Source organism: Aegilops tauschii, chromosome 4 (assembly GCF_002575655.3).
Source record: "Aegilops tauschii subsp. strangulata cultivar AL8/78 chromosome 4, Aet v6.0, whole genome shotgun sequence".
Lineage (NCBI taxonomy): Eukaryota > Viridiplantae > Streptophyta > Magnoliopsida > Poales > Poaceae > Aegilops > Aegilops tauschii.
Window position 1 is genome coordinate 410,623,995 of NC_053038.3, and position 27,845 is coordinate 410,651,839.

The window sequence follows — 27,845 nt, forward strand, 5'->3', positions numbered from 1 at the left end:
TCAGGTGGCTTGCATATTTCAAGTCATAACCGTATTTAAATTGGTGGGTCTGGATATGAAGTACCGAGGTGGTACTATCTTTGAACAAATAATCTCTTATAAATACATAAGGGGGGATGCTAGCTCAGTTGTGTGCTCCCTTCGGCAGTTAACCTCACGTTGGGAGTTCGATCCCTGACGAAAGCACATTATTTTTGCGTCCCTGTCGGACTGCATCGGTTGTGGGCCGCCATTTCAGCCGGGCCGTCTGCCACAGCGAGGTCCATCGATGGGCTGAGGCTTGGGCGAGTCGGAAAGATAGTTTTAAGGAGTTTTAGCGAAACTTTTAGTGCGCACGTACAATCAGAATCATATTTTAGTACCACCTCGCGTATATGTTTTAAATTCAACCTGAAAACGTAAAATCACGGGAAGAAGCGTATTGTGACGGTGAACCCGACAAAGTCGATCCGTGCTTTATTATTATTATTATATATATATATATATATATATATATATATATATATATATATATATATATATATATATATATATATATATATATATATAAGGGAGAGACTAGGAAACATGCCCGTGCGTTGCAACGGAAGAAAAACTAAGCAACGGATGGGAAACACATCACTCTCTCCTTAGCCCAATAAGCACCCACATCAAATACTCCAGCATGAAGAAGAATTGTGCTTTCAGTGAAAGCATCTTTGCAAAGTGGCTATTTAGTGTATGAATTGTTTAGTTCATGGTTTTTCTTGTAATCATAGCATCACATCCTAGCCATCTCTGCAAAGCGGCTACGAAATGTATAATTTTTTCAGTTCACGGCTTTCCTAGTAATCAATATCACATGACATTCTAACCATGTGTTTTTCAAATCTTGATAACACTAATTCATAGAAGAAGGCATATCGTTGGGTGGTATCTTATTTGATATTTGTACTCCCTCCGATCCATATTAATTATCGCTGACTTAATACAACTTTAAGTATTTTTCTATTCGAAGGACCCTGCATCTCCTGTACATTTTAAGTTTTTAACAAATACCTACATGTTGTGCCATGACAAAATAAAGTCGTAGAATGGTATGCATACAATTTAGAAATTATAGAACGTGCATCCGATTCCAGTGAAATCACTAACTACTGTAAATTACAAATAAAGTAATTCTTAGATGAGCAAGGATACAAAAGGAAAATACCAGTAAATATCACATATGGCAGAGCAAAAAACAATTACCAGCAGTAGCATTCACCTGAGAAGAGAAATAATAATTGATATAAACATATGGAAAATCCAACCATGCATAGCTCAGATTAGCTGTTTACATTTATACCGCGGTCAAAATTCATTTTGGTCACAAAAAACCTCATCCGAGATTGTGTCGCAACAGATTGCTTGAAGTCGACCATTGACTTTCGGATTTAGGACCAGTCTTTCTGTTGCTGGAAGTCAGCCACAAGACTCGGCGTCGATTTATGCTAACAATGTATACATAACTACTGCTATCTAGTGTAGTTTATACCCAAAAAGCTATGAAAGCTACAGGGCACAAGGAAGGGTGGACAAAATGAGAGGTTTGGAGAAGAGCGATAAAATTTTAACAACTTGCAAGCACCACGAGTTGATCCTAGTTTGCAAGTATAGTGGAAAGATACATATGATTGCATTGGCATTAAAACTAATGTTCTACCTGGCAAGTAAACTGGCTGTGGATCAACACGTGTAGCAAGTGGAAGATCTCAGACTTGCAGTACACAATTTCTGTGTTTACTAATAGGTATCCATCTGCAGTCCAGGGTCATATTTGAACTCCTTATAACACGCTCATTTGCCTGACAATAAAACAGGAAACATGAATCAGCTATTATGCATTAACTGCATTTTTACAGCCAGCTACTCTCATATCTAATTGTGATTTAACCACACAAACATTACACAATTTCATAATAGACCATGCTTAGATTCAATATGCACAGAAGAAATATGACAAATGAGCAGAATGTATGACTATGCCTACAAGATTGCAATATAGCTTAGCTATTCTCAAGACTATCACACATTCAAGCATTCGGATATGTAGAAGCCAAAAAGCAATGCTAGCAGACAAAGAAAAACCAATAAATTCAATGTGATGCTTCATATTGCACAGTGCATGCACATGCCATGAAAGACAAGCACTTTGCCTATGTATATCTGCATACAAAACTCATGTAACTTGATGCTAACAATTTATTGGGTAGCAAATAATTATAAAGGTGAAGTAAAAGGATGATTGTCAAGAATCTGAGCATCCAAGAAGGAATCTAGCCATTCCATTCATGAATCCTCCAATACTGTTCCATGTACATAAAGCAGGGGTCAAGCTAAGTACAGAGGAAAATCAAATAACAAACCTGTTTAAGTAGTTGATGCCGGATCCATATTTTTCAGTTCAGAAGTATGACAACACCGTATGAGAGGTAAGATCAGCGCTAAAACACACCATCATCAAGTATGACCACCGTAAGAGAGGTTAAGATCAGCACTAAAACACACCATCATCAACACTATAAACCAGATCGCTCGTCACATCTCGAATCCTACTTCAGGACAATCCTACTTCAGGACAGTAAATCTGAAAGCTAAGCCCATACATTATATAGCTCACCATGGATTTTTTTTGCGGGGTAAAAGGATTGTATTGCTTAAGTATTTGTCACATTACAATCCCGAAGGGTAAGGCCTAAAATTTCATCAGGACCCGATCCTAACCAAACTACTGTGCGATCTTCTTGGCGCCCAAAGCGAGCTAGCAGGTGGCTTGCTGGTTCTGTTCATGAGTGATTTTGTTGATGAAAAAACGTCTTCCCTGTCTCATGAGATACTTCACCTGCTCAACGAGATGTCCCAGCTGTGAGCAGTCACGGGAGGAGCTATTTATCATTGTAGCAAGTTCAGCTGAGTCAGTTTCCACCATAACATCCACATGGCTCCAATCTAGTGCAAGCGACATGCCCTCCAAGCAGGCACATAGTTCGGGCTCAAGGGCTGACCAGCAGCGTTGCAATGATCTGCAGGAAGAGAACACAATCTGTCCTTGTGCAGCTCGAAGGATCATGACAACACCCACATCGCCTGTACTCCCCATGAATGAGCTATCAAAATTCAATTTCATCATGCCCTCAGGTGGTTTCTCCCACGACTTGGCTATAGCAGTACACTTTGCTGGGGTGGCAGCAGGAGCAGGCCATCTAGCACACTGTTGCCCCTAATAATATGTTCTGTTGTCTGCGTTCGAATCTGCCTTAAACTCGCCAGGTAGCTGCAGGGGAAGTGCCGGGAGCCTCGAACATAGGGGAAAGGCTTCTCACGTCGGCGTATAGATAACTTGAGTATAGGAATTGGTGCCATGCATCGTTCTGTTCTTTACTTTTCTCACGTCGGCGTCAAACTGGTGTTCCCATCGTCGACTATCTCATTGACCCTGCCGCACGCCACCCGCAGCTGCTCCCACCCATCCAATTCCTCCCTGAAGCACTTCTGAGTCCGGCCATCACCGCTGCCACCGCAGGAGCATCGTCCGCGTGCTCGTATGGCGACGCGGCCTCCATCCGGCCGCCCAATACCAACGGCTTCTTTGCTTCTGTCGCCCCCTGTTGCTGCTTCGAGCGAGGCAGGCCACAAGGCCCCGCCGTCCAGCAGCAGCGCGGGTGAGGGTGGCATGCGCCAGCGCCACGAAGCGAGGAAGAGAGGGGATTGGTGGCGGGGGCGGACCTGCGGCTGCGTCGACCCGCGTGCGTGCTCTCCTCGCGAGGTGTCCTTCGGTGTTCTAGGGTTGCGTCTTCGGCAGCGACGCAGGCGAAATATAGCTGACGGGATTCCCTTGCTCTGCTCCAATTTGTAAAGAAATCTTCTCTGAGTTGTAGAGGAATTGAGATTAGAATTTCTTTTCTTTAGGGAAAAAGGAAGAAGTGAGAGAAACATAAAGAGGGGGCAGCGTGCAGCAACGTGACTCAGGCGAGTCCATTAGCCCAAAAATCCCAATGAACAAAACGTGTGACTGATAGAGATAGAGATTATAAAAAGTTGTACGTGTATGGGCTGGACTAAAGCAGGCCCAAGTCTGCCATCGTGCTACCACGGAGGCAAAAATGAATTGTTCCTTTAGTACCACATCAGTTAATTCCAAAACATAAACGTAAAAGCGTAATATGACTGGGCGGAAGCGTATTGTGACGGTGAACCCGACAAAGTCAATCCGTGCTTTATTATTAGGGATAGACTAGCAAAAGGGCCCGTGCGTTGCAACGGAAGAAAAGAGTACCACACCCTCTTAGACAAAAAATTGTCTATAATGTGAGTATTTGTAGCTACGATCCAAACAAAGATTGTCTTTGCCTACAAAAGCGCAAGTTTAAGATTTCACATGTCTTCTATTTAAACACGGCTTGCATGTAGATTTAATACGTGCAAAGAAACGGGCAAGCGATCTTCAATTTCATCTCCGATCCTAATTTTGCTGAGATGTTCATCCACAATCCGGATCGGATAAAGCACTATTGATTAAGATTGTACCCTAGATAGTATTTTTTAATGGATAACAGATAAAATAACATCATATTAAGATTCTATATATTTTTCTAATCAAATTTCATATATAACATTTTAAATTTGGGGCTACGGTTAAGAAGATATGATTATTTTAAAAAACATTTGATATGTACTGCGGGTTTAATGTCAAAAATATTGGGGTTTTTTTATAAAATATTAGTAGGTATAGATTTTCTTAGAAGAATATAGAGGTATATATATAGATATAGATAGCACATGTGCCCGTGCGTTGCAACGTGAAAAAATTAACCTGCGAAGGAGTTGTCAACAGGATGGTCGCGACGATATTTGTCCACCTGTGATGCTGTGCACAGCAAGAGTGGGCGTGGTGGCATAGGGGGAGCGCAAGGGCAACGATGCTGCTAGGGCTGGAGAGGGGAGAGGTTGACCTCACCAAACCATGCTTCCTCACAACGTGTCCCTTCCCTTCACGTCGAAGCTTCCTCTCCAAGATGTTGCTCGTCTTTTCACCGCCAACTTCCTATTGTTTGAAGCACCTTCCAAAAACAGGTGTACGTAAGCCACCTTTTGTTAAAGAGAAGAAGAAGAATGCCCAAAGAATAAATAATTAATCAAAACCATACTTTAGAACAATGTTCGTCATGTTTGGTACCTCGGAAAGATCTTCATCATGTTTGTCATTGCCAATAGACATAAAAATATGTTCACTACCACTGAAAAAATCCTTAGCTTTCCCCAGGTTCCGGTCAATCACAACTTCACAAGACAAACTTTAAGAATCTGTATTCAAGAGGTCAAAGTGAACTAAAATGGTTGATATACTATCAAACTAACGGAGTGATATTTCTTCATAGTTTTCTCTCGACAAAAATAGACATACCTCCTCTGAACCCCTTGTGTAGTAAAAGGCATCACCGCCCTTGCTTACACATGGGCCATGAAGCCAAATTTCGACGTCATTGTCATTGCCTAAAAACTTAGTTTTCGCAACATTAGCTTTGTTGCAACGGTGAAGGGTGTCGGTCAGCCTCTCGATGGCGTTAGATCTGACGTCTCGCGATCCAGCCGATCTTTCGGCGGAGGCGTAGCACGCCCATATAATAAGTCCGAAAAAACAAAGGCATGAACTGAAGGATTGCTTGGAAGCTTGATCACTGTATCGTCGACATTGCCAGAGCTAAACATACTCGTTAGGCAAGGAGAGGCAAGTCATGCAACGCTATACTTTTAGTTCTTGCCTGACACCATCCAGTGCTTTGACCTGTTTTGACCGAATCAGAGACTCGCATGTTGTTGTTGGCCTGCCGCCGCCCGGCGTCGTCACAGGCAAGCTCGTTCATGCCATCTTCCAATCAGATCAAAATCTGAGCTAATTAGCCATTGGCCAGCAGCCACAGGCTCTCTGTTGCGGTTTGCATTGACAAAGCAAAGGGAAGATATTAGAGGCCACTCACGGGATTAAAGTTGAGGCAGTGGTCGGTGGAGTAGGATCAGGATGAGCGGCCACATGAACTCAGCGTTTGTTCATGGAGGGCTGCCCGGCCTTCATCGTTTTGGCGGTGCGACTATCAGGTGACGATGTGGGGGTGACCATGTATGCGGAACCCTCCCCGCAGCCAGTGACACATGATGGCAACGCGTACATCCGCGGTTCCGCCAGCACCTATGATCGGCTCTCCACTCCGTCGAGCTCGGCATCTCCTAGCCATCGACAGCACTCTGTGACGGGCACCGCCATCACGTCAATGAGCCCGTGCGCTTTACGTGATCAACGGCCATGCCTACAGGGTGGCCCATGCCGACGGAACCTGCCGTCGTTAACGTACCACGTGGGCGCGGGTGCCGTGTCTGGAGATCTTCTCATTATTGTCAACGATCATCATCCATTACCGTGCCGGCGCAGCGAATCCAAAGAACGAGAATCCTCCCAAAGATGTGGGCCTGTTGGCGTTGCCGCGTTGGCTTCGGCTGTTGCTACCGTCCGCTTCGGCGGCTTCGGCTGTTGCTACCGTCCGCTTCGGCAAGGGCACGCACCTGGATGAATTGTCCATGGGATCGGCCTTGGTTTATGCTGCTCATCCGGCGGCTCCGTCTGTTGTCTCGGGCAACGTATTTAAGGAAGAGGCTAGCAAAGGCAGGCGAGAGACCAGCTCGTGAGGGACTCAAATCCTGGGGAGAGACCGGATCGATCGCGACGGACGGGGAGAAACAAATCTAGGTGGAACGATTACAGATAGTGTATTAGGACTTGCAGGAGGCGTATTATGACACATGAATAGTACCACCTCGGATGTAGAAAATAATATAGGTAAAGAAAAACTGAAAGCGTAAATTCACAGGAAGAAAGCGTATTGTGACGGTGAACCCGACAAAGTCAATCCGTGCTTTATTATTAGGGATAGACTAGCACATATGCTCGTGCATTGCACCAGGAGAGAAAAAATGTGTGTACTTAAATTAAATGTAATGGGAAGCAGAATGGAGCTAGCAGCAACCGAGTCTGAATTAAAAAGCCTTCCTCTTTGCCGCTATACAAAAAGCCTTTAGGATTCATGACGCGCCAGTCCAAAGGCTTCCGAGGCTTCCTGCTGCTGGGCGCGCGAAGGAACTTACAGTTCTCCTCTCTGGAAGCCATACGTAGCTTCAAGTAGTTGAAGGTATGTGGATGGAGAGGAAGATGAGTATATGCTGAATGTTAATGCAATCATAATCCAGATATTATTACCAGCAGAATGGTAAATTTGCTATGTTAAAATTAGTCAAAAAATGGTTTAATGGTAGCCTGTTCTATCACAAATCATGATATTGCGAAAAATGTGTGTAAGCAAAAAAGAAAAAGAAACATGAACCGCCATATTCAAATTCTATCAAACCAAGACACTGTTATTCATAAATATCTAGTGTAGATGACAAGGCAATTCAAAAGGGATGGAGAATTAAATTGGAAATTAACTTGACCCAATCTGCACGAATAGAATAGTAGTGAGGAGAACCAGTTAATTGTCTTGGAAAAACATATCAAAAAATTAGAAGTGATGGAGCGTAGCAGTAGCAGATAACCATTAATGTGTTGGAACATTCATTCACATAGTAATAATCAGTCAAATGCTAGTAGTAATGTTTCTCGCGGGACGGGCCAAAGAACATCAAAGAAAACTATAGGCACCATCAACCTAAGATAGTATCAATGTTACTAAACATCGTACCTTAAAGTGCAACATGACTGTTAGTGTTTGATAGGTTGGTATGTGCCTCCTTAAACGCTGACCGGACTCGGGTCCACTTCGGTGCCCTCCGCTCGCCCACCTCCTCGTCCTCGTTGTTAGTTAGTACCGCGTACTCCTTGCCCTGTAAGCTCAGCATCATGTACACCCGCTCCTGCAGCACCAAGCCCACTGACCCAAATTAAACTACGAAGCATCAGAAACTACATGATGTTACAGCAAGAACAACATTCAGTTCTACAGCAAAGATGAAGTCCACTCAATCATTTGCACTATACAACTTAGATATACATATTGACAATCGAAAGTGCTTCCTGTAAAAAGAATTCTCAGAGGTTCTGTACCTCCAGGAGCTTCCTTTTGAATCAGAGACAGGTAGACATGGCAGATTCTGGTTTATTTTGGAGCGATTCCTACACGAAGCTCCTCGAACTGAAGAATGCCACAACAGCAAAAACATCAACTCAGTGCTTCACTATTTTCTTTCAAATCGGCTGCCTATGCAGGAAGGAAGCAAAAGGGAAGGAGGGCGGAGGGGTGAAATTTAAGAAATAAAGCTTTGCTATGTGCAACATCCATATGTTCTGAGGTTCAACTTTTTTATTTAAAAAATGGGTCACGGCTTTAAATAACAAAACTGAATCACCTAGAAATCAGGATGTCACACAATGCTAACAACATATGAAGTTTCACCCATTTAAATGTTAAATGAATAATCACTTTCTATTTAAAGGAGATACAGAGTTCAGAATAGTATGATGAATATTAAAAAAATGAAGATCAGCAACATGACACGGATGTCAGGTGGGTTGCTATGTTTTGTAGCACCAATCTACATTACCAAAATTGAGATGCTGAGAAATAGGATTAAGAATTGAAAAATCAACAAAGCTTATCAGAAGATATGAAAGAGTTACCCTAATTTTCAGACCCTCGAGTTGATCCTTTTTTTCAGATGTAGAATTCATGATATTAGGCAAGAGGATCAACGAACGCCTTGTAGACTTATATTGAGAAGCATACAATAGTAATACAATTCACCAGATTAGCAACTTTAGTCCTTAACCCATGCCACTTCCTTTGTTGATTAGCAAAGCCAACTCCAATATGTCTAGTAAAGCATTGTCCGTCTGCAATGTCCTATTTAAGAAGTTATGACATCAAATTACACATAAGAGACCACTCCAATTCTGTTGTCAAAGTGTGGTGATGTTTTAGGTCCTCAATCAAATTAAATTTGAAAATTGTCAGAATAAATTAGATAAAATTAAACAATTAAATACTCATGTCTATATGATGACCCAAGCAAGGTGGCGATCAAAGTATGTCGGAATAGCTTTATTGAGTGCTTATATATCATGGCCCAGAATATAAGGATATATTACAAAATTCACATATTAGCATCCGTTAGGACTGACGACAGATTACCAAACATCTATATCACACGTACCTTCAACAATCCATGTTTCACCGCTTTAGCAGCCAACCCCATCTCCTGCCACACCGGCGCTGCAGGTCAGAACCAAAGTAGCATCCTCCTTTGCCACCGTTCTGAGCAGCACCACCGCCAGAATCCTCTATGCTTGCCCCCTCCCTCGCTCCTCTATCCGTCTTCCACATCCGGTGCATGGGACGGAACAGGAGGCACCCCTCCTCCAAATCTAGATCGCGAGGGTCATCAGGTGAGGAGCGGCCGCGACTCTTGGGCGTATCGAGCGCTAGGGCTGGTGGGGCATGTCGCCGTCGCAAGCACGCGGAGGGTCGTGAGTCTGCCTAGGGCATCGAAGGATGGCTCTGCGCCACCAGCGCCGAAGGAAGATGTGATATGCCTCCACTACGAACCCGAGACAAGGGCGAGACGGGACGACCCGTGGGCCTCGTTTTTATTCGTCGGTGGGATGTTGAACCGTTTTTTCTATATCTAGCAAACGTATTTGTCAAATCTATACCATGGCAACATTAGTACCACCTCGTTTATATGTTTTAAATTCAAATTGAAAGCGTAAATTCACAGGAAGAAAGCGTATTGTGACAGTGAACCCGACAAAGTCAATCCGTGCTTTATTATTAGGGAAAGACTAGCAAAAGGACCCGTGCGTTGCAACGGAAGAAAAAAACATAATCTTCAATGCACTGGCGGAGCTACGTGTTAGGAAAAACGACCGTGGCCCGCCCAGCCAAAGGGAGATGCAGTGGAGACAAACTGTAAATTGGGCCATCAGAATAAAAATACTGAGTCTTCCTTCGTACTGGCCCGCCCATGTTTGCTACTGAAGCTCCGCCACTGCTTCAATGGCTATGAACCTATGACCACATTTTGCTGATTTCAGCATACTATATACAATAATACTGTTGTGGTGAAATTCTTTACATTTTTTTTACGGGTGAAACTTCCTTACAAAAATTGATTGTGCAGTTGGAAGGAGATAAGAAAGATAACAACAGGTAGACGTTGTACATTGTACAATTTGACTATGTAGCTAGCTAGCAAAGCTAGCCGTATCGAGTTGCCGTCTACCGGAAGTTCCTAGGCTTGAGTGCACGATGACTTCCCAGAGTGGTCGAGCCCGTGCGTTGCAACGGGGAAACAAATCCTTATATGCACATAGTAGCCCGTCCATATTGTCACTTCTCTTCATCACCATCGCCGATGGTTGTTAGTCATCCACCAATTAACGACGACCATGATCAATCTCAAGGTGAGCTTGGTCACCACACTTTAAGACACTGTTTTTGCCAGCCCCTCCCTTTGTCACATTGTCAACCAATTCAAAATGAATGTGGTCAATTCCATGGTGATGAGTTTGGTCATCGCACTGTAGCATGTCGTTCTCGCGAGCACCTCGCTATACTAACTTATAATTTCATGGACAATGATGGTGTTCGCTGCGATGATGAGAGTGATAGAGGACAGGTGGAGGCTGCGCCATGCGTGCATCAGCAGAAGCACATGGACCACATATCCAAACCAATGCTAGTGCAAATTGCGCTTGTATAATTCACTTAACATACAATCTTTTTCTAAGAATAAACATATTTGAAGGTCTAGGCCCTACGGAATACAAAAACACAAAAATCATAAGGAAGAAACGTTACTCCCTTTAATTAATTCTTAGTCAGCTGTGTCCTGACCTATGTAGTCAGGATGAGTACGTCAACACAAACAGATGGGGTTACAATGGGTACAAAGGATTGAAAATTTTAATCAAAAAATAAAAGAAGAAGAAAATATAGAACAAAACCCATCAATCCTGTGCATGTATCCAACTTCATCAAGAAGGAAAAGAAATGTAGAACCAAACCAGTCAATCGTGTGCAATTGTGCATGTAGATACGGAGAAGCAAACAAATACATGCAACGGCGAATAATCAAGCATTTATCGTTTTGTAGCTTTCTCGTTAAAAAATCCTTTTTCTAGCTCATCCCTCCTGATTTAGTTAACTTTTTTTTTAATCTCGTTGTTTGCATGGCGAGAACCAAGCCTTGGGTGTCTCCAGCCCGCGCTTGGGCACCAGCCGTCTCACGCGAAGGCAACGCGTGTCGTTTGGCCCTCCACCGCTCTTCCCTCCGACCTTATCTTCTCAGCCCCGTCCTCTCATCCTCTCGTCTCTTCCCCATACCTTTCTTCTCCCCATCCCCGATTCCCTTCTCTTCTCAGCGCCCGATGCATCGTGCACGCCGTCCCCTACCGGAGCTCCAGCCCGCCTCTCCTCCTCCCTCGTTTCTCTCTCCCCTGCCTCTCACTTCTTTCTTTTTTCCCTTGTCCATGAGCAGGAGCACACAAGGAGCCTCGCCGCTGCTGCCACCACCACCACGGACGTCTTCGCGCCACCGCCGCCTCCGAGTTCGTCAGCCGCCGCTCAGATCTGCGGTATCCATGTCCCCAAGACGCCGGTGTCCGTCCTCCGCCCCGGATCTGGCTTGTCCACGCCCTTTGTCCTCCCCTGCGACCGGCGCCGCCACCCTCCCCACTGCCTCGTCTACATGCGTGAGGACAACGATGACAACGCCACCGTCGACCGTCTGGGTCGTCCCTCGGCCTCGCTCGCGTGGGCAAGCCAGTCGTCGCCGGCGGGAGCGAACTACTCCTTGCATTTACTCTATCCCATCTGCATCTCTGTTTTTCTCACCGGACTGACGTTGAATATACCAAATTACAGGGTGTTATTTGCATAAACGAAACGTTTTCTCCTATAATCCACTTAAAATAGGACGGCGGGTTCAATTACTGAAAAAACAAGGGCTTTTAAAAAAAAAAAGCGCAACGTACGACCGGAAGCAATGCGTGGTTTATTATTAGGGGAAGATTAGGGAAAGATTAGGAAAAGACTACGTGAGGCGTTTGGTTCCCCCGAACCGAACGGTTCGGTACTTCGGTATTTTAGATTTTACGGTTCCTAAAAAACGTGCACCGATCGGTCTCCAAAAATTAACGGAACCCAGCGTTCGGTGTTCGGGTCCATCGGTTCGGTACTCGGTGTTGTACCGAGCAGACAGAAGTGGGCTGTTGCCTGGGGCACTTCCACGCTGGGCTGGGCTGGCCTGCTGGGAAAGCTGCTACCTCGTAGCTTGTCTGGGCTGGAAACGGTAGTTCGATTGGGCTAGGGAAAAGCACGTCAGCTAGACAACATAAGAAACAACAAAAGCTAGCGATAATCTGGGGGTGTTTCAGGCAAGTCACTGCAAGTTAGAGATCAGGCTGGAATGGGCCTCCCCGTATCGGTGCTTCGGTCTGTTCGGTTGACTGAGGTTGCTGACCGAAACTACCGAACTATATTCAGTTTCTAAGAATTGTTAACCGAGCTGTACATCGAAATATTCGGTTTCGGTCACTTCGGCTTCGGTCCAGGTTAACTCGGTTCGGTCCTTCGGTTTTCGGATTATATGCCCACCTCTACTCACGTATATGTTTTAAATTCGAACTGAAAGCGTAAATTCACGGAAAGAAGTGTATTGTGACGGTGAACCCACGGAGTCAATCCGTGCTTTATTATTAGGAAAAGATTCATCAAAGCACAAGCGGTGCAGGTTGCGATGCGAACAAAAACTAATGGGCTGAGCCCAGCTAACACGCTGCAGGCGCCGGTTTGCAGAAACAGCTGTAACCGATGCCTGTGGCGCCAAATAGGAAATGCCGACTTGAGACATCCTCTTTAGCGCTACACGCGCCAGGAAGATCCAGAGCGCTCATGCGGAATTCGTGCGGACGCGGCCCATTAGGACGCTGCGTCTTATATCGCTCATTCGGTCAGCTCTACTATTGCTCATTCGCTGGTTTTCGCTTTAGCGTTCGCAACGACCATTAGCTGTTGACCAGGCCATTGACCATTGATTTTTCTGAAAAGTTCATGAAATTTGAAAAAACTCAAAATCGAAAAGAAATCTTAGTTTGGAAAAAGCTCACAAATTTGAAAAGCTTCATAAATTTAGAAAAAAGTTCACACAAATGAAAATTTTCACGATTTTGTAAAGTTCACAAAAGTTTGGAAAAAGTTCACAAATTTGGGAAAAGGCGCATGATTTTTACAGAGAGTTCATGAATTAGAAAACTTCACAATTTGGAAAAAGTTCGCGAAAATTAAAAAGTTTCAAAAACAAATTAAAAAATAAGTCAAAAACTAAAAAGAAGTTTGCAAAAATTGGAAAAAAGTTCACGAATTTGAGTGTTCACACATTTGATAAATACTAAAAAGGAAAGGAAAAAAAGAATAACTGGCCAACGCGAAACGTATAACCACCTAAAAACCACTATAGTGTGTTATATGGGCCAAACCATTAGTTCCTGGGGGGGGGGGTGCGCTAGTTGCCAAATGGCCTTTATTTGACGCTTAAATCATCAAATAGGGTTTGGGGTTAGCAAGGTGCCTCATGGCTTGGAAGAGGTTATGTAGGCTTTTTTGACTATGGTGGGCTAGGTATTGTTGATCTAAAAAATAGTCGGGCTCTCTAATGCAGATGGTTGTGGCTGGGGTGGACAGATGTGGAGAGGCACTGAAAAGATCTCCCTCTTCTCATTGATGAGCATGTTGTTTCTCTGTTCCAAGCTTCAACAAAAAATGAGATTTGGGATGGAACTAAGATTCTATTATGGGATGATAATTGGTTGGGTTACGGTGCTCCGAGGTAGTTGTTCTCGGACCTGTTTTCTCACAGAAAGGAAAAAAGAAGCACTCACTCTGTGATGGCCTACTGCAGAATGCGTGGATCTCAGCGATCAAGCCCAAGCCAGGCCTCAAAGTATTGCAGGACTACCTTCAGCTTTGGAATGCCACGTAGGATATAATGTTGTCGCAAAGACATGATGAGATTGATCGGAGATGGACAGTAGATGGCTTCTACTCCTTGGAATCTGCTTACAACATCCAATTCGTTGGCAGTTCTCCATCCAACCTTAAGGCCGTTATATCTGGAAGGCCCCGGTGCCGCCCAAGGTGAAGCTCTCTGCCTGGCTATACTGTTGGGTAACATAGTAATTTCAAAAAAAAAAAAATCCTACGCACACACAAGATCATGGTGATGCATAGCAACGAGAGGGGAGAGTGTTGTCCACGTACCCTCGTAGACCGAAAGCGGAAGCGTTAGCACAACGCGGTTGATGTAGTCGTACGTCTTCACGATCTGACCGATCAAGTACCGAACGCACGACACCTCCGAGTTCAGCACACGTTCAGCCAGATGACGTCCCTCGAACTCTGATCCAGCCGAGTGTTGAGGGAGAGTTTCGTCAGCACGACGGCGTGGTGACGATGATGATGTTCTACCGACGCAGGGCTTCGCCTAAGCACCGCTACAGTATTATCGAGGTGGACTATGATGGAGGGGGGCACCGCACACGGCTAAAAGATCAAGCGATCAATTGTTGTGTCTCTAGGGTGCCCCCTGCCCCCGTATATAAAGGAGCAAGGGGGGAGGTGCGGCCGGCCAGGAGGAGGCGCGCTAGGAGGAGTCCTACTCCCACCGGGAGTAGGACTCCCTCCCTTCCTTGTTGGACTAGGAGAGGAGAGGGAAGGAGAGAGGGGGAAAGGAAAGGGGGGGCGCCGCCCCCTCCTTGTCCAATTCGGACTTGGGGGGAGGGGCGCGCGATTGCCCTTGGCCGCCTCTCCTCTTCCACCAATTGGGCCCATGAGGCCCAATAGCCTCCGGGGGGTTCCGGTAACCCCCCGGTACTCCGGTGTATATCCGATAACCCCCGGAACCATTCCGGTGTCCGAATATAGTCATCCAATATATCAATCTTCATGTGTCGACCATTTCGAGTCCTCGTCATGTCCGTGATCACATCCGGGACTCCGAACAACCTTCGGTACATCAAAACATATAAACTCATAATATAACTGTCATCGAAACGTTAAGAGTGCGGACCCTACGGGTTCGAGAACTATGTAGACATGACTGAGACACGTCTCCGGTCAATAACCAATAGCGGAACATGGATGCTCATATTGGCTCCCACATATTCTACGAAGATCTTTATCGGTCAGATCGCATAACAACATGCGTTGTTCCCTTTGTCATCGGTATGTTACTTGCCCGAGATTCGATCGTCGGTATCTCAATACCTAGTTCAATCTCGTTACCGGCAAGTCTCTTTACTCGTTCCGTAATACATCATCCCGCAACTAACTCATTAGTTGCAATGCTTGCAAGGCTTATAGTGATGTGCATTACCGAGTGGGCCCAGAGATACCTCTCCGACAATCGGAGTGACAAATCCTAATCTTGAAATACGCCAACCAACCAAGTACCTTTGGAGACACCTGTAGAGCACCTTTATAATCACCCAGTTATGTTGTGACGTTTGGTAGCACACAAAGTGTTCCTCCGGTAAACGGGAGTTGCATAATCTCATAGTCATAGGAACATGTATAAGTCATTAAGAAAGCAATAGCAACATACTAAACGATCGAGTGCTAAGCTAACGGAATGGGTCAAGTCAATCACATCATTCTCCTAATGATGTGATCCCGTTAATCAAATGACAACTCATGTCTATGGCTAGGAAACATAACCATCTTTGATCAACGAGCTAGTCAAGTAGAGGCATACTAGTGACACTCTGTTTGTCTATGTATTCACACAAGTATTATGTTTCCGGTTAATACCATTCTAGCATGAATAATAAACATTTATCATGATATAAGAAAATAAATAATAACTTTATTATTGCCTCTAGGGCATATTTCCTTCAGTCTCCCACTTGCACTAGAGTCAATAATCTAGTTCACATCGCCATGTGATTTAACATCAATAGTTCACATCTTTATGTGGTTAACACCCATAGTTCACATCGATATGTGACCAACACCCAAAGGGTTTACTAGAGTCAGTAATCTAGTTCACATCGCTATGTGATTAATACCCAAAGAGTACTAAGGTGTGATCATGTTTTGCTTGTGAGATAATTTTAGTCAACGGGTCTGTCACATTCAGATTCGTAAGTATTTTGCAAATTCTATGTCTACAATGCTCTGCACGGAGCTACTCTAGCTAATAGCTCCCACTTTATATATGTATCCAGATTGAGACTTAGAGTCATCTGGATCAGTGTCAAAAACTTGCATCGACGTAACCCTTTACGACGAACCTTTTTTTTCACCTCCATAATCGAGAAACATATCCTTATTCCACTAAGGATAATTTTGACCGTTGTCCAGTGATCTAGTCCTAGACCACTATTGTACTCCCTTGCCAAACTCAGTGGTAGGGTATACAATAGATCTGGTACACAACATGGCATACTTTGTAGAACCTATGGCTGAGGCATAGGGAATGAGTTTCATTCTCTTTCTATCTTCTGCCGTGGTCGGGTTTTGAGTCTTACTCAATTTCACACCTTGTAACACAGGCAAGAACTCTTTCTTTGACTGTTCCATTTTGAACTACTTCAAAATCTTGTCAAGGTATGTACTCATTGAAAAAACTTATCAAGCGTTTTGATCTATCTCTATAGATCTTGATGCTCAATATGTAAGCAGCTTCACCGAGGTCTTTCTTTGAGAAACTCCTTTCAAACACTCCTTTATGCTTTGTAGAATAATTCTACATTATTTCCGATCAACAATATGTCATTCACATATACTTATCAGAAATGTTGTAGTGCTCCCACTCACTTTCTTGTAAATACAGGCTTCACCGCAAGTCTGTATAAAACTATATGCTTTGATCAACTCATCAAAGCGTATATTCCAACTCCGAGATGCTTGCACCAATCCATAGATGGACCGCTGGAGCTTGCACTTTTTGTTAACACCTTTAGGCTCGACAAAACCTTCTGGTTGCATCATATACAACTCTTTTTTAATAAATCCATTAAGGAATGCAGTTTTGTTTATCCATTTGCCAGATTTCATAAAATGCGGCAATTGCTAACATGATTCGGACAAGCTTAAGCATAGATACGAGTGAGAAACTTTCATCGTAGTCAACACCTTGAACTTGTCGAAAACCTTTTGCGACAATTCTAGCTTTGTAGATAGTAACACTACTATAAGTGTCCGTCTTCCTCTTGAAGATCCATTTAATCTCAATGGCTTGCCGATCATTGGGCAAGTCAATCAAAGTCCATACTTTGTTCTCATACATGGATCCCATCTCAAATTTCATGGCCTCAAACCATTTTGTGGAATCTGGGCTCATCATCGCTTCCTCATAGTTCGTACGTTCATCATGGTCTAGTAACATGACTTCCAAAATAGGATTACCGTACCACTCTGGTGCGGATCGTACTCTGGTTGACCTATGAGGTTCGGTAGTAACTTGATCTGAAGTTACATGATCATCATCATTAGCTTCCTCACTAATTGGTGTAGGAGTCACAGGAACAAATTTCTGTGATGAACTACTTTCCAATAAGGGAGCAGGTACAGTTACCTCATCAAGTTCGACTTTCCTCCCACTCACTTCTTTCGAGAGAAACTCCTTCTCTAGAAAGGATCCATTCTCAGCAATGAATATCTTGCCTTCGGATCTGTGATAGAAGGTGTACCCAATTGTCTCCTTTGGGTATCCTATGAAGACACATTTCTCCGATTTGGGTTTGAGCTTATCAGGATGAAACTTTTTCTTATAAGCATCGCAACCCCAAACTTTAAGAAACGACAACTTTGGTTTCTTGCCAAACCAAAATTCATACGGTGTCGTCTCAAACGGATTTAGATGGTGCCCTTTTTTTACGTGAATGCAGCTGTCTCTAATGCATAACCCCAAAACTATAGTGGTAAATCGGTAAGAAACATCATAGATTGCACTATATCCAATAAAGTACGGTTATGACGTTCGGACACACCATTATGCTGTGGTGTTCCAGGTGGCACAAATTTGTGAAACTATTCCACATTGTTTTAATTGAAGACCAAACTCGTAACTCAAATATTTGTCTCTGCGATCAGATCGTAGAAACCTTATTTTCTTGTCACGATGATTTTCCACTTCACTCTGAAATTCTTTGAACTTTTCAAATGTTTCAGACTTATGTTTCATCAAGTAGATATACCCATATCTGCTTAAATCATCTGTGAAGGTCAGAAAATAACGATACCCGCCGCGAGCCTCAACACTCATCGGATCGCATACATCAGTATGTATTATTTCCAATAAGTCAGTTGCTCGCTCCATTGTTCCGGAGAACGGAGTCTTATTCATCTTGCCCATGAGGCATGGTTCGCAAGAATCAAGTGATTCATAATCAAGTGATTCCAAAAGTCCATCAGTATGGAGTTTCTTCATGCGCTTTACACCAATATGACCTAAACGGCAGTGCCACAAATAAGTTGCACTATCATTATTAACTTTGCATCTTTTGGCTTCAATATTATGAAAATGTGTATCATCACGATCGAGATCCAACAAACCATTTTTATTGGGTGTATGACCATAGAAGGTTTTATTCATGTAAACAGAACAACAATTATTCTCTAACTTACATGAATAACCGTATTGCAATAAACATGATCCAATCATATTCATGTTCAACGCAAACACTAAATAACATTTATTTTAGGTTCAACACTAATCCCAAAAGTATAGGGAGTGTGCGATGATGATCATATCAATCTTGGAACCACTTCCAATACACATCGTCACTTCACCCTTAACTAGTCTCTGTTCATTCTGCAACTCCCGTTTCGAGTTACTACTCTTAGCAACTGAACCAGTATCAAATACCGAGGGGTTGCTATAAACACTAGTAAAGTACACATCAATAACATGTATATCAAATATAGCTTTGTTCACTTTGCCATCCTTCTTATCCACCAAATACTTGGGGCAGTTCTACTTCCAGTGACCAGTCCCTTTGCAGTAGAAGCACTTAGTCTCAGGCTTAGGTCCAGACTTGGGCTTCTTCACTTGAGCAGCAACTCGCTTGCCATTCTACTTGAAGTTCCCCTTCTTCCCTTTGCCCTTTTCTTGAAACTAGTGGTCTTGTCAACCATCAACACTTGATGTTTTTCTTGATTTCTACCTTCGTCGATTTCAGCATCACGAAGAGCTTGGGAATCGTTTCCGTTATCCCTTGTATATTATAGTTCATCACGAAGTTCTAGTAACTTGGTGATAGTGACTAGAGAACTCTGCCAATCACTGTCTTATCTGGAAGATTAACTCCCACTTGATTCAAGTGATTGTAGTACCCAGACAATCTGAGCACATGCTCACTGCTTGAGCTATTCTCCTCCATCTTTTAGCTATAGAACTTGTTGGAGACTTCATATCTCTCAACTCGGGTATTTGCTTGAAATGTTAACTTCAACTCCTGGAACATCTCATATGGTCCATGACGTTCGAAACGTCTTTGAAGTCCCGATTCTAAGCCGTTAAGCATGGTGCACTAAACTATCAAGTAGTCATCATACCGAGCTTTTGTTAAAACGTTCATAACGTCTGTATCTGCTCCTGCAATAGTTCTGTCACCTAGCGGTGCATCAAGGACATAATACTTCTGTGCAGCAATGAGGTTAATCCTCAGATCACGGACCAAGTCCGCATCATTGCTACTAACATCTTTCAACTTAGTTTTCTCTAGGAACATATCAAAACAAAACAGGGGAGCTAAACGCGAGCTATTGATCTACAACATAGATATGCTAATACTACTAGGACTAAGTTCATGATAAATTTAAGTTCAATTAATCATATTACTTAAGAACTCCCACTTAGATAGACATCCCTCTAATCCTCTAAGTGATCACGTGATCCATATCAACTAAACCATGTCCGATCATCACGTGAGATGGAGTAGTTTCAACGGTGAACATCACTATGTTGATCATATCTACTATATGATTCACGCTCGACCTTTCGGTCTTCGTGTTCCGAGGCCATATCTGTTATATGCTAGGCTCATCAAGCTTAACCTGAGTATTCCGCGTGTGCAACTATTTTGCACCCGTTGTATTTGAACGTAGAGCCTATCACACCCGATCATCACGTGGTGTCTCAGCACGAAGAACTTTCGCAACGGTGCATACTCAGGGAGAACACTTATACTTTGATAATTTAGTGAGGGATCATCTTATAATGCTACCGTCAATCAAAGCAAGATAAGATGCATAAAAGATAAACATCACATGCAATCAATATAAGTGATATGATATGGCCATCATCATCTTGTGCTTGTGATCTCCATCTCCGAAGCACCGTCATGATCACCATCGTCACCGGCGCGACACCTTGATCTTCATCGTAGCATCGTTGTCGTCTCGCCAATCTTATGCTTCTACGACTACCGCTACCGCTTAGTGATAAAGTAAAGCATTACAGGGCGATTGCATTGCATACAATAAAGCGACAACCATATGGCTCCTGCCAGTTGCCGATAACTCGGTTACAAAACATGATCATCTCATACAATAAAATATAGCATCATGCCTTGACCATATCACATCACAACATGCCCTGCAAAAACAAGTTAGATGTCCTCTACTTTGTTGTTGCAAATTTTATGTGGCTGCTACGGGCTTAGCAAGAACCGTTCTTACCTACGCATCAAAACCATAACGATAGTTTGTCAAGTTGGTGTTGTTTTAACCTTCGCAAGGACCGGGCGTAGCCACACTCGGTTCAACTAAAGTTGGAGAAACTGACACACGCCAACCACCTGTGTGCAAAGCACGTCGGTAGAACCAGTCTCGCGTAAGCGTACGCGTAATGTCGGTCCAGGCCGTTTCATCCAACAATACCGCCGAACCAAAGTATGACATGCTGGTAAGCAGTATGACTTATATCGCCCACAACTCACTTGTGTTCTACTCGTGCATATAACATCAACGCATAAAACCAGGCTCGGATGCCGCTGTTGGGTAACGTAGTAATTTCAAAAAAATTCCTACGCACACGCAAGATCATGGTGATGCATAGCAACGAGAGGGGAGAGTGTTGTCCACGTACCCTCGTAGACTGAAAGCGGAAGCGTTAGCACAACGCGGTTGATGTAGTCGTACATTTCACGATCCGACCGATCAAGTACCGAACGCACGGCACCTCCGAGTTCAGCACACGTTCAGCCCGATGACGTCCCTCGAACTCCGATCCAGCCGAGTGTTGAGGGAGAGTTTCGTCAGCACGACGGCGTGGTGACGATGATGATGTTCTACCGACGCAGGGCTTCGCCTAAGCACCGCTACAGTATTATCGAGGTGGACTATGGTGGAGGGGGGCACTGCACACGGCTAAAAGATCAAGCGATCAATTGTTGTGTCTCTAGGGTGCCCCCCGCCCCCATATATAAAGGAGCAAGGGGGGAGGTGCGGCCGGCCAGGAGGAGGCGCGCCAGGAGGAGTCCTACTCCCACCGGGAGTAGGACTCCCTCCCTTCCTTGTTGGACTAGGAGAGGAGAGGGAAGGAGAGAGGGGGAAAGGAAAGGGGGGCGCCGCCCCCCTCCTTGTCCAATTCGGACTTGGGGGGGAGGGGCGTGCGGTTGCCCCTTGGCCACCTCTCCTCTTCCACCAATTGGGCCCATGAGACCCAATAGCCTCCGGGGGGGTTCCGGTAACCCCCCCGGTACTCCGGTATATATCCGATAACCCGCGGAACCATTCCGGTGTCCGAATATAGTCATCCAATATATCAATCTTCATGTGTCGACCATTTCGAGACTCCTCGTCATGTCCGTGATCACATCCGGGACTCCGAACAACCTTTGGTACATCAAAACATATAAACTCATAATATAACTGTCATCGAAACGTTAAGCATGCGGACCCTACGGGTTCGAGAACTATGTAGACATGACCGAGACACGTCTCCGGTCAATAACCAATAGCGGAACCTGGATGCTCATGTTGGCTCCCACATATTCTACGAAGATCTTTATCGGTCAGACCGCATAACAACATATGTTGTTCCCTTTGTCATCGGTATGTTACTTGCCCGAGATTCGATCGTCGGTATCTCAATACCTAGTTCAATCTCGTTACCGGCAAGTCTCTTTACTTGTTCCGTAATACATCATCCCGCAACTAACTCATTAGTTGCAATGCTTGCAAGGCTTATAGTGATGTGCATTACCGAGTGGGCCCAGAGATACCTCTCCAACAATCGGAGTGACAAATCCTAATCTCGAAATACGCCAACCCAACAAGTACCTTTGGAGACACCTGTAGAGCACCTTTATAATCACCCAGTTACGTTGTGACGTTTGGTAGCACACAAAGTGTTCCTCCGGTAAACGGGAGTTGCATAATCTCATAGTCATAGGAGCATGTATAAGTCATGAAGAAAGCAATAGCAACATACTAAACGATCGAGTGCTAAACTAACGGAATGGGTCAAGTCAATCACATCATTCTCCTAATGATGTGATCCCATTAATCAAATGACAACTCATGTCTATGGCTAGGAAACATAACCATCTTTGATCAACGAGCTAGTCAAGTAGACGCATACTAGTGACACTCTGTTTGTCTATATATTCACACAAGTATTATATTTCCGGTTAATACCATTCTAGCATGAATAATAAACATTTATCATGATATAAGGAAATAAATAATAACTTTATTATTGCCTCTAGGGCATATTTCCTTCATATACGTCCAAGAGGAATCGTCTTACCAAGCGTGGCAAGAAGCATGACCCTCTTTGCCCCTGTGTTCCAGCGCTCTAGAGACGGCGTTGCACATCTTCATGCAATGCCCTTTCTCCATAGGGTTGTGGTAGAAGGCCTTCGGCTCTTTAGTATTCATCAGAACCTTGCTCTCATGGTGGATACGGTTTCACTCAGAGGTTTGTGGGAGCAGGGCTATGCTGTGGTTGCCACCTAGGCGCGCATGGAGAGACGGCCGGCCGCTACAACCACTGCTTTGTGGTTCATATGGATTGAGCGGAGCGCTCAGGTATTCAGGGCTACTATGCAAACTACTGACGACATAATATATAAAATCAGAGAGGAACCGTCAGAATGAAGATTTGACAAGATTAGAGGGGCTTCAATTCTTTTGCCATCGGGTACATAATGGAGATGATCAAAGGTCATAAACTTCTGCGCCGTGACTTGTTGCGCGAGCTGCGACCAGTCAGATGCAAACTTCTCCATAGATTTTCACATGTTTGCTTTTTCTTTCTTTACCCTTTGTAGCCTCTGTGGTTTAACCATGCAATTATGTAAGATAATTTTCTCCTTATTACACATGCATGAAAGCAGCGCTTTGCTGCTCTTTGCCACAAAATTGTTTTTTGTTTCCATCCATATCCATGGAGAAACACACATGAGTTCAATGCGATTGCCGGAGTGGCTATTGTGATGGAGAGTTGCAACCAAGTCCCTGAAAATGCTAAGAATATTCACTCCAGATTCCAGAAGCCCGCTAAGAATATTTCATCTCTTTTAGTCTCCCCGGTTGTAGTTCAGGTGCATGCGATTAGTACCAGTTGTTTTATTTTCTTGAACCAATTAGTATGGTACTCTTTCAGTTCCAAAATAGTGTCTTAAAGTTTAGTTTAAAATTATACTCTCTCCGATCCATATTATTTGTCGCTCGAATGAATATATTTAGATGTATTTTAATGCTAGATATATTTATTTAAATGACAAGTAATATGAATGGAAGGAAGTACTAAATTGAAGACACTTGTTTTGAGACGGATGAAGTAGTTAAAAACTTGTTCTCGACGTTTCCAAAGGAAAGAAGCGGTCTGTTATGCACTTCAGTGCTCCGGGGGACAGACATATGTTGCGCTTGGAAGTACGTTAACAAAAACATATGCAAACGGTTATGTGGAGCATAAAATCGGAATATCTTCCGATCCGCCGAATGTGACGCAGTTCATGGCGAATGGCTGACGGTTCGTTATTGAACCAACGAAAAGTCCACATCAGGTCTCCCGTTACGCGGCACCCACTACCAGTCCAACGTATATAGCGGCGGCAGACCGGAGGCGCTTCCGGCACAAGAAATCACCTGCGGCGGAGGCGCTTCCAGATCAGCGCCACACTCTTTTACTCCTCTGCCTTATCATCTTCCCGTACGCCCACCTACATTCCACAGGCCCATGGAGATAAACCACACGAATTTCCTGGCACGGTAGGCGCAGTCCAGTTCGCTAGCGATCGACCATGGCAATCGCACTGGCAGCCTTCCTGCTGCTGCCGCTCTTCTCCCTCGGCGCTCTCTTCGTCCTCGCCGCGTGGAGGGTCGTCGACAAGAAGGCGGCGGCGCAGCGGCAGAGCGCGCCGGGGCTGCTGCGGCCGTACCCGCTGCTCGGCCACCTGCCGCAGTTCCTGGCGAACCGGCACCGCATACTGGACTGGCTCACCGAGGTGCTCGCGCGCCAGCCCACCTGCACGCTCGTGTTCCGCCGGCCGGGCGGCATCCGGGGCGTCATCACCGCCAACCCGGCGAATCTGGAGCACATCATGCGCGCCAGCTTCGACAACTACCCCAAGGGCCCGCGCTTCGCGTCGCTGCTCCACGACTTCCTCGGCCGGGGCATCTTCAACGCCGACGGCGAGGCGTGGCGCGCGCAGCGGAAGGCGGCCAGCTACGAGTTCAACACGCGCTCGCTGCGCCTCTTCGTGGCACGAAGCGTGCACAGCGAGCTCCACGGCAGGCTCCTCCCGCTGCTGCGCCGTGCCGCCGGCTCCGGCGGCCACCTCGACCTGCAGGACACGCTCGAGCGGTACGCGTTCGACAATATCTGCCGCGTCGCCTTCGACCACGACCCCCGCCAGCTCTCGGACGGGGACGGAGACGACGGCAATTCTTGCCCGGAGGTCGAGAGCACCGGGACCGCGAGCAGCAGGTTCGCCGACGCGTTCCGGGACGCGGCCAATCTCAGCGCGGGCAGGTTCCGGTACGCCGTCCCAGGATTCTGGAAGATAAAGAAGGCGCTCAACCTGGGTTCCGAGCGGCGGCTGCGCGAGTCCATCGCCATAGTGCATGGCTTCGCCGATCGCATCATCCGGTCGCGGCGGGAGGAGATGAGCATGGGATGCGAGAAGCACGACCTCCTGTCGCGGTTCATGGTGAGCCAGGGCGAGAGCTACACCGGGAGGGCACTCCGCGACGTGGTGATCAGCTTCCTGCTCGCCGGACGGGAGACGACGTCCTCCTCGCTCAGCTGGTTCTTCTGGCTGCTGTCTTCGCGCCCGGACGTGGAGCGCCGCATCCGCGACGACGTCGCCGCCGTGCGCGCCCGCCGAGCGATCTGCGACCTCGGCAGAGCCGGGTTCGACCTCGACGAGCTGAGGGAGATGCACTACGTGCACGCGGCCATCACGGAGTCAATGCGACTGTACCCGCCGGTGCCGGTGAACTCGCTGCAAGCGAAGGCCGCGGACGTTCTTCCGGACGGCACGGCGGTGGGGGCGGGGTGGTTCGTGGCGTACAACTCGTATGCAATGGGGCGGATGGAGTCCGTGTGGGGAAAGGACGCGCTGGCGTACCGGCCGGAGCGGTGGCTTGACCCGGCGGAGGGGACGTTCCGGCCGGAGAGCCCGTTCCGGTACATGGCGTTCCACGCGGGGCCAAGAATTTGCCTGGGAAAGGAAATGGCGTATATCCAGATGAAGTCTATCGTGGCATGCGTGCTTGAGGAGTTCGAATTGGCGGTGGACGGCGCGTACCGGCCGCGGCAGGTGGCCTCGCTGACGTTGCGGATGGCGGACGGGCTCCCGGTGAGTGTGAAGGCTAGAGTGAATTGAGTAAGATGACGGAAAATCTGCTTTGGATGATAACCGTGTAGAAGAATGCCAGTGAGTGAAAGATGGATTCACCGGGGCGGATGGTTTCATAGGGCGTTTCTACTTGGGCTGTTGGTCCATCATCAAGCTCGATCTTGTGTGGTATCTTTTCACGCTTTGGCTCCCAAAGACTTCCATGGATTTAGTGCCATGGAAAAACAGTGATGGAGCCAGGATTTGCACATATAGGGAGACCAAATCAAGTTGATAAAATAAATATCCAGTGTGAAAAAATATAATATACTAATATTACAACAAGGTTTTGCTTGGGCGCTATAAAAATATCATTACATTTGAATTAGTTCAAATTTGCCTCTATGCTTCCAATGATCATGTTTTCTATTAATTTCATCAGAAGGTATTTTAGTTGCTAATTATCTTTCAGTGTATATTATCATGCAATTGTGAAGCAAGTTGTCTCAAATTTTATTGCAAAGACGTGTCTTTGAATTTTAATAGTTGAAAAAAAAGTTGCTTTGCGCTCGCCATTGAGACTCGGAGAATTATATCTAGTCGCAACAACATGCTTAAACATGAATTAATCTTAATGGTGTTTGGCTGCGCTTTTCTCTGCATAGAGTTTGAACTGCGTCTCCAAAGTAGCTATATTGCATAAATTCAAATCTCTGCATCATTGATATGAATTAGTAGCTGATAATTTGCATCAAAATGATTCCTAGAGCACGTACAAGATTGAAACTCTTCACATCAGTAATTAAAACATGAAGTATAAGTTCGGCACAGTCACCAGTTCACATAGCCTGACTTTATAGATAAAGCCATCTAGCAACGGTCACCGGTTCACATAGATAAACACCCATAGGGGCGGGATACATGAATAAAGTGTACGGCTGCTCATGCAACAATAACATACAAATATGACACACCAGCCATCAACCAACGCACAAAAGAACGACCAACTCGCAGAGCACCAACTACTCCCTCTATTCCATAATGTAGTGCGCTCGTGTTTTTCGAGAATTAAATTTAACCATAAATTTAATCAACATGGAAAACTGCGACAGTCACTTTACATTGTGGAATGGAAGGAGTACATCCTAAGGCACATGAGCTTGATCAGGATGATAGATGGGTATCATCATAGCCCGGACGCGAGAGATCAATAGCTCCGTAGCCTCTTTGTCTCGAGCTTTAGTCAATGGTTTCCACTAATGTAAAAAGGTAAGAAGTTTGCAAAGGCAGTCACCGGGCTAGTTAGGAAAAGAATGTTCAATCATGAACTATTTCTAGTCATCCACAAAACCCAGCACATGGCAGAAAAACAAACCAAAATAAGGTCCCGAAGAGAGGATGTAATTCAGCAAACAAAGTGGGAGCCCAAATCACACCCAGTCATGAATGGATGCAACTCCAAAACAAAGCAGCCAAATCACACATGAACAAGATGTGGTCAGTGTCTTCCCACACAGCACAAAGCGCACAAAACTCAGACGTTGGCCCATTTCGTTTGCGAATTTGGTCCAAGGCCGGCAACCTACCACACATGGCTTGCCAGATGAAAAAATGCATCTTCAAGGAATCCGGCACGCCAAATATCCTTAAACTTGTTGGTAATAGAACCCTCAATATTTCAATAAGTCTAGAGTACATCGACTTAACCGTAAAGGACCCAGATGAAGAGTGGGGCCAGGTCATCAAGTCACCCATCTTCGAAAGCACAAAGACGATGATAGCGAGACGATGCCACTCTTACAACTCTACAGGAGACAGAACCCAACGAAACTCAAGGTCCCAATAATTGTGAGAGAGCTCCAAGATGCAAATCCCCGGTGAGGCACAATAGGAGAAGAGCACAGGGAAGGAAGAGCTTAAATGAACATCACCATGCCATCAGTCTAGCCAAAAACAACCATACGCGCCATCCCAACAACAAACT

At 45.2% G+C, this 27,845-nt stretch overlaps 1 protein-coding gene across 1 annotated transcript; it reads left to right on the forward strand.

Annotated features, from left to right (window-relative positions):
• The first annotated feature begins 24,146 nt into the window (after window positions 1–24,146).
• Window positions 24,147–26,230, forward strand: LOC109778406 (cytochrome P450 CYP94D108). Its single transcript, XM_020336959.4, has one exon. It carries the CDS (start codon window positions 24,323–24,325, stop codon window positions 25,907–25,909), a length of 1,587 nt encoding a protein of 528 aa, XP_020192548.1. The 5' UTR covers window positions 24,147–24,322; the 3' UTR covers window positions 25,910–26,230.
• The last annotated feature ends 1,615 nt before the right edge of the window (window positions 26,231–27,845 follow it).

What these genes read in the sequence shown, in the direction of transcription:
- LOC109778406 (XM_020336959.4), top strand. Translation starts at nt 24,323, where the DNA reads ATGGCAATCGCACTGGCAGCCTTCCTGCTGCTGCCGCTCTTCTCCCTC.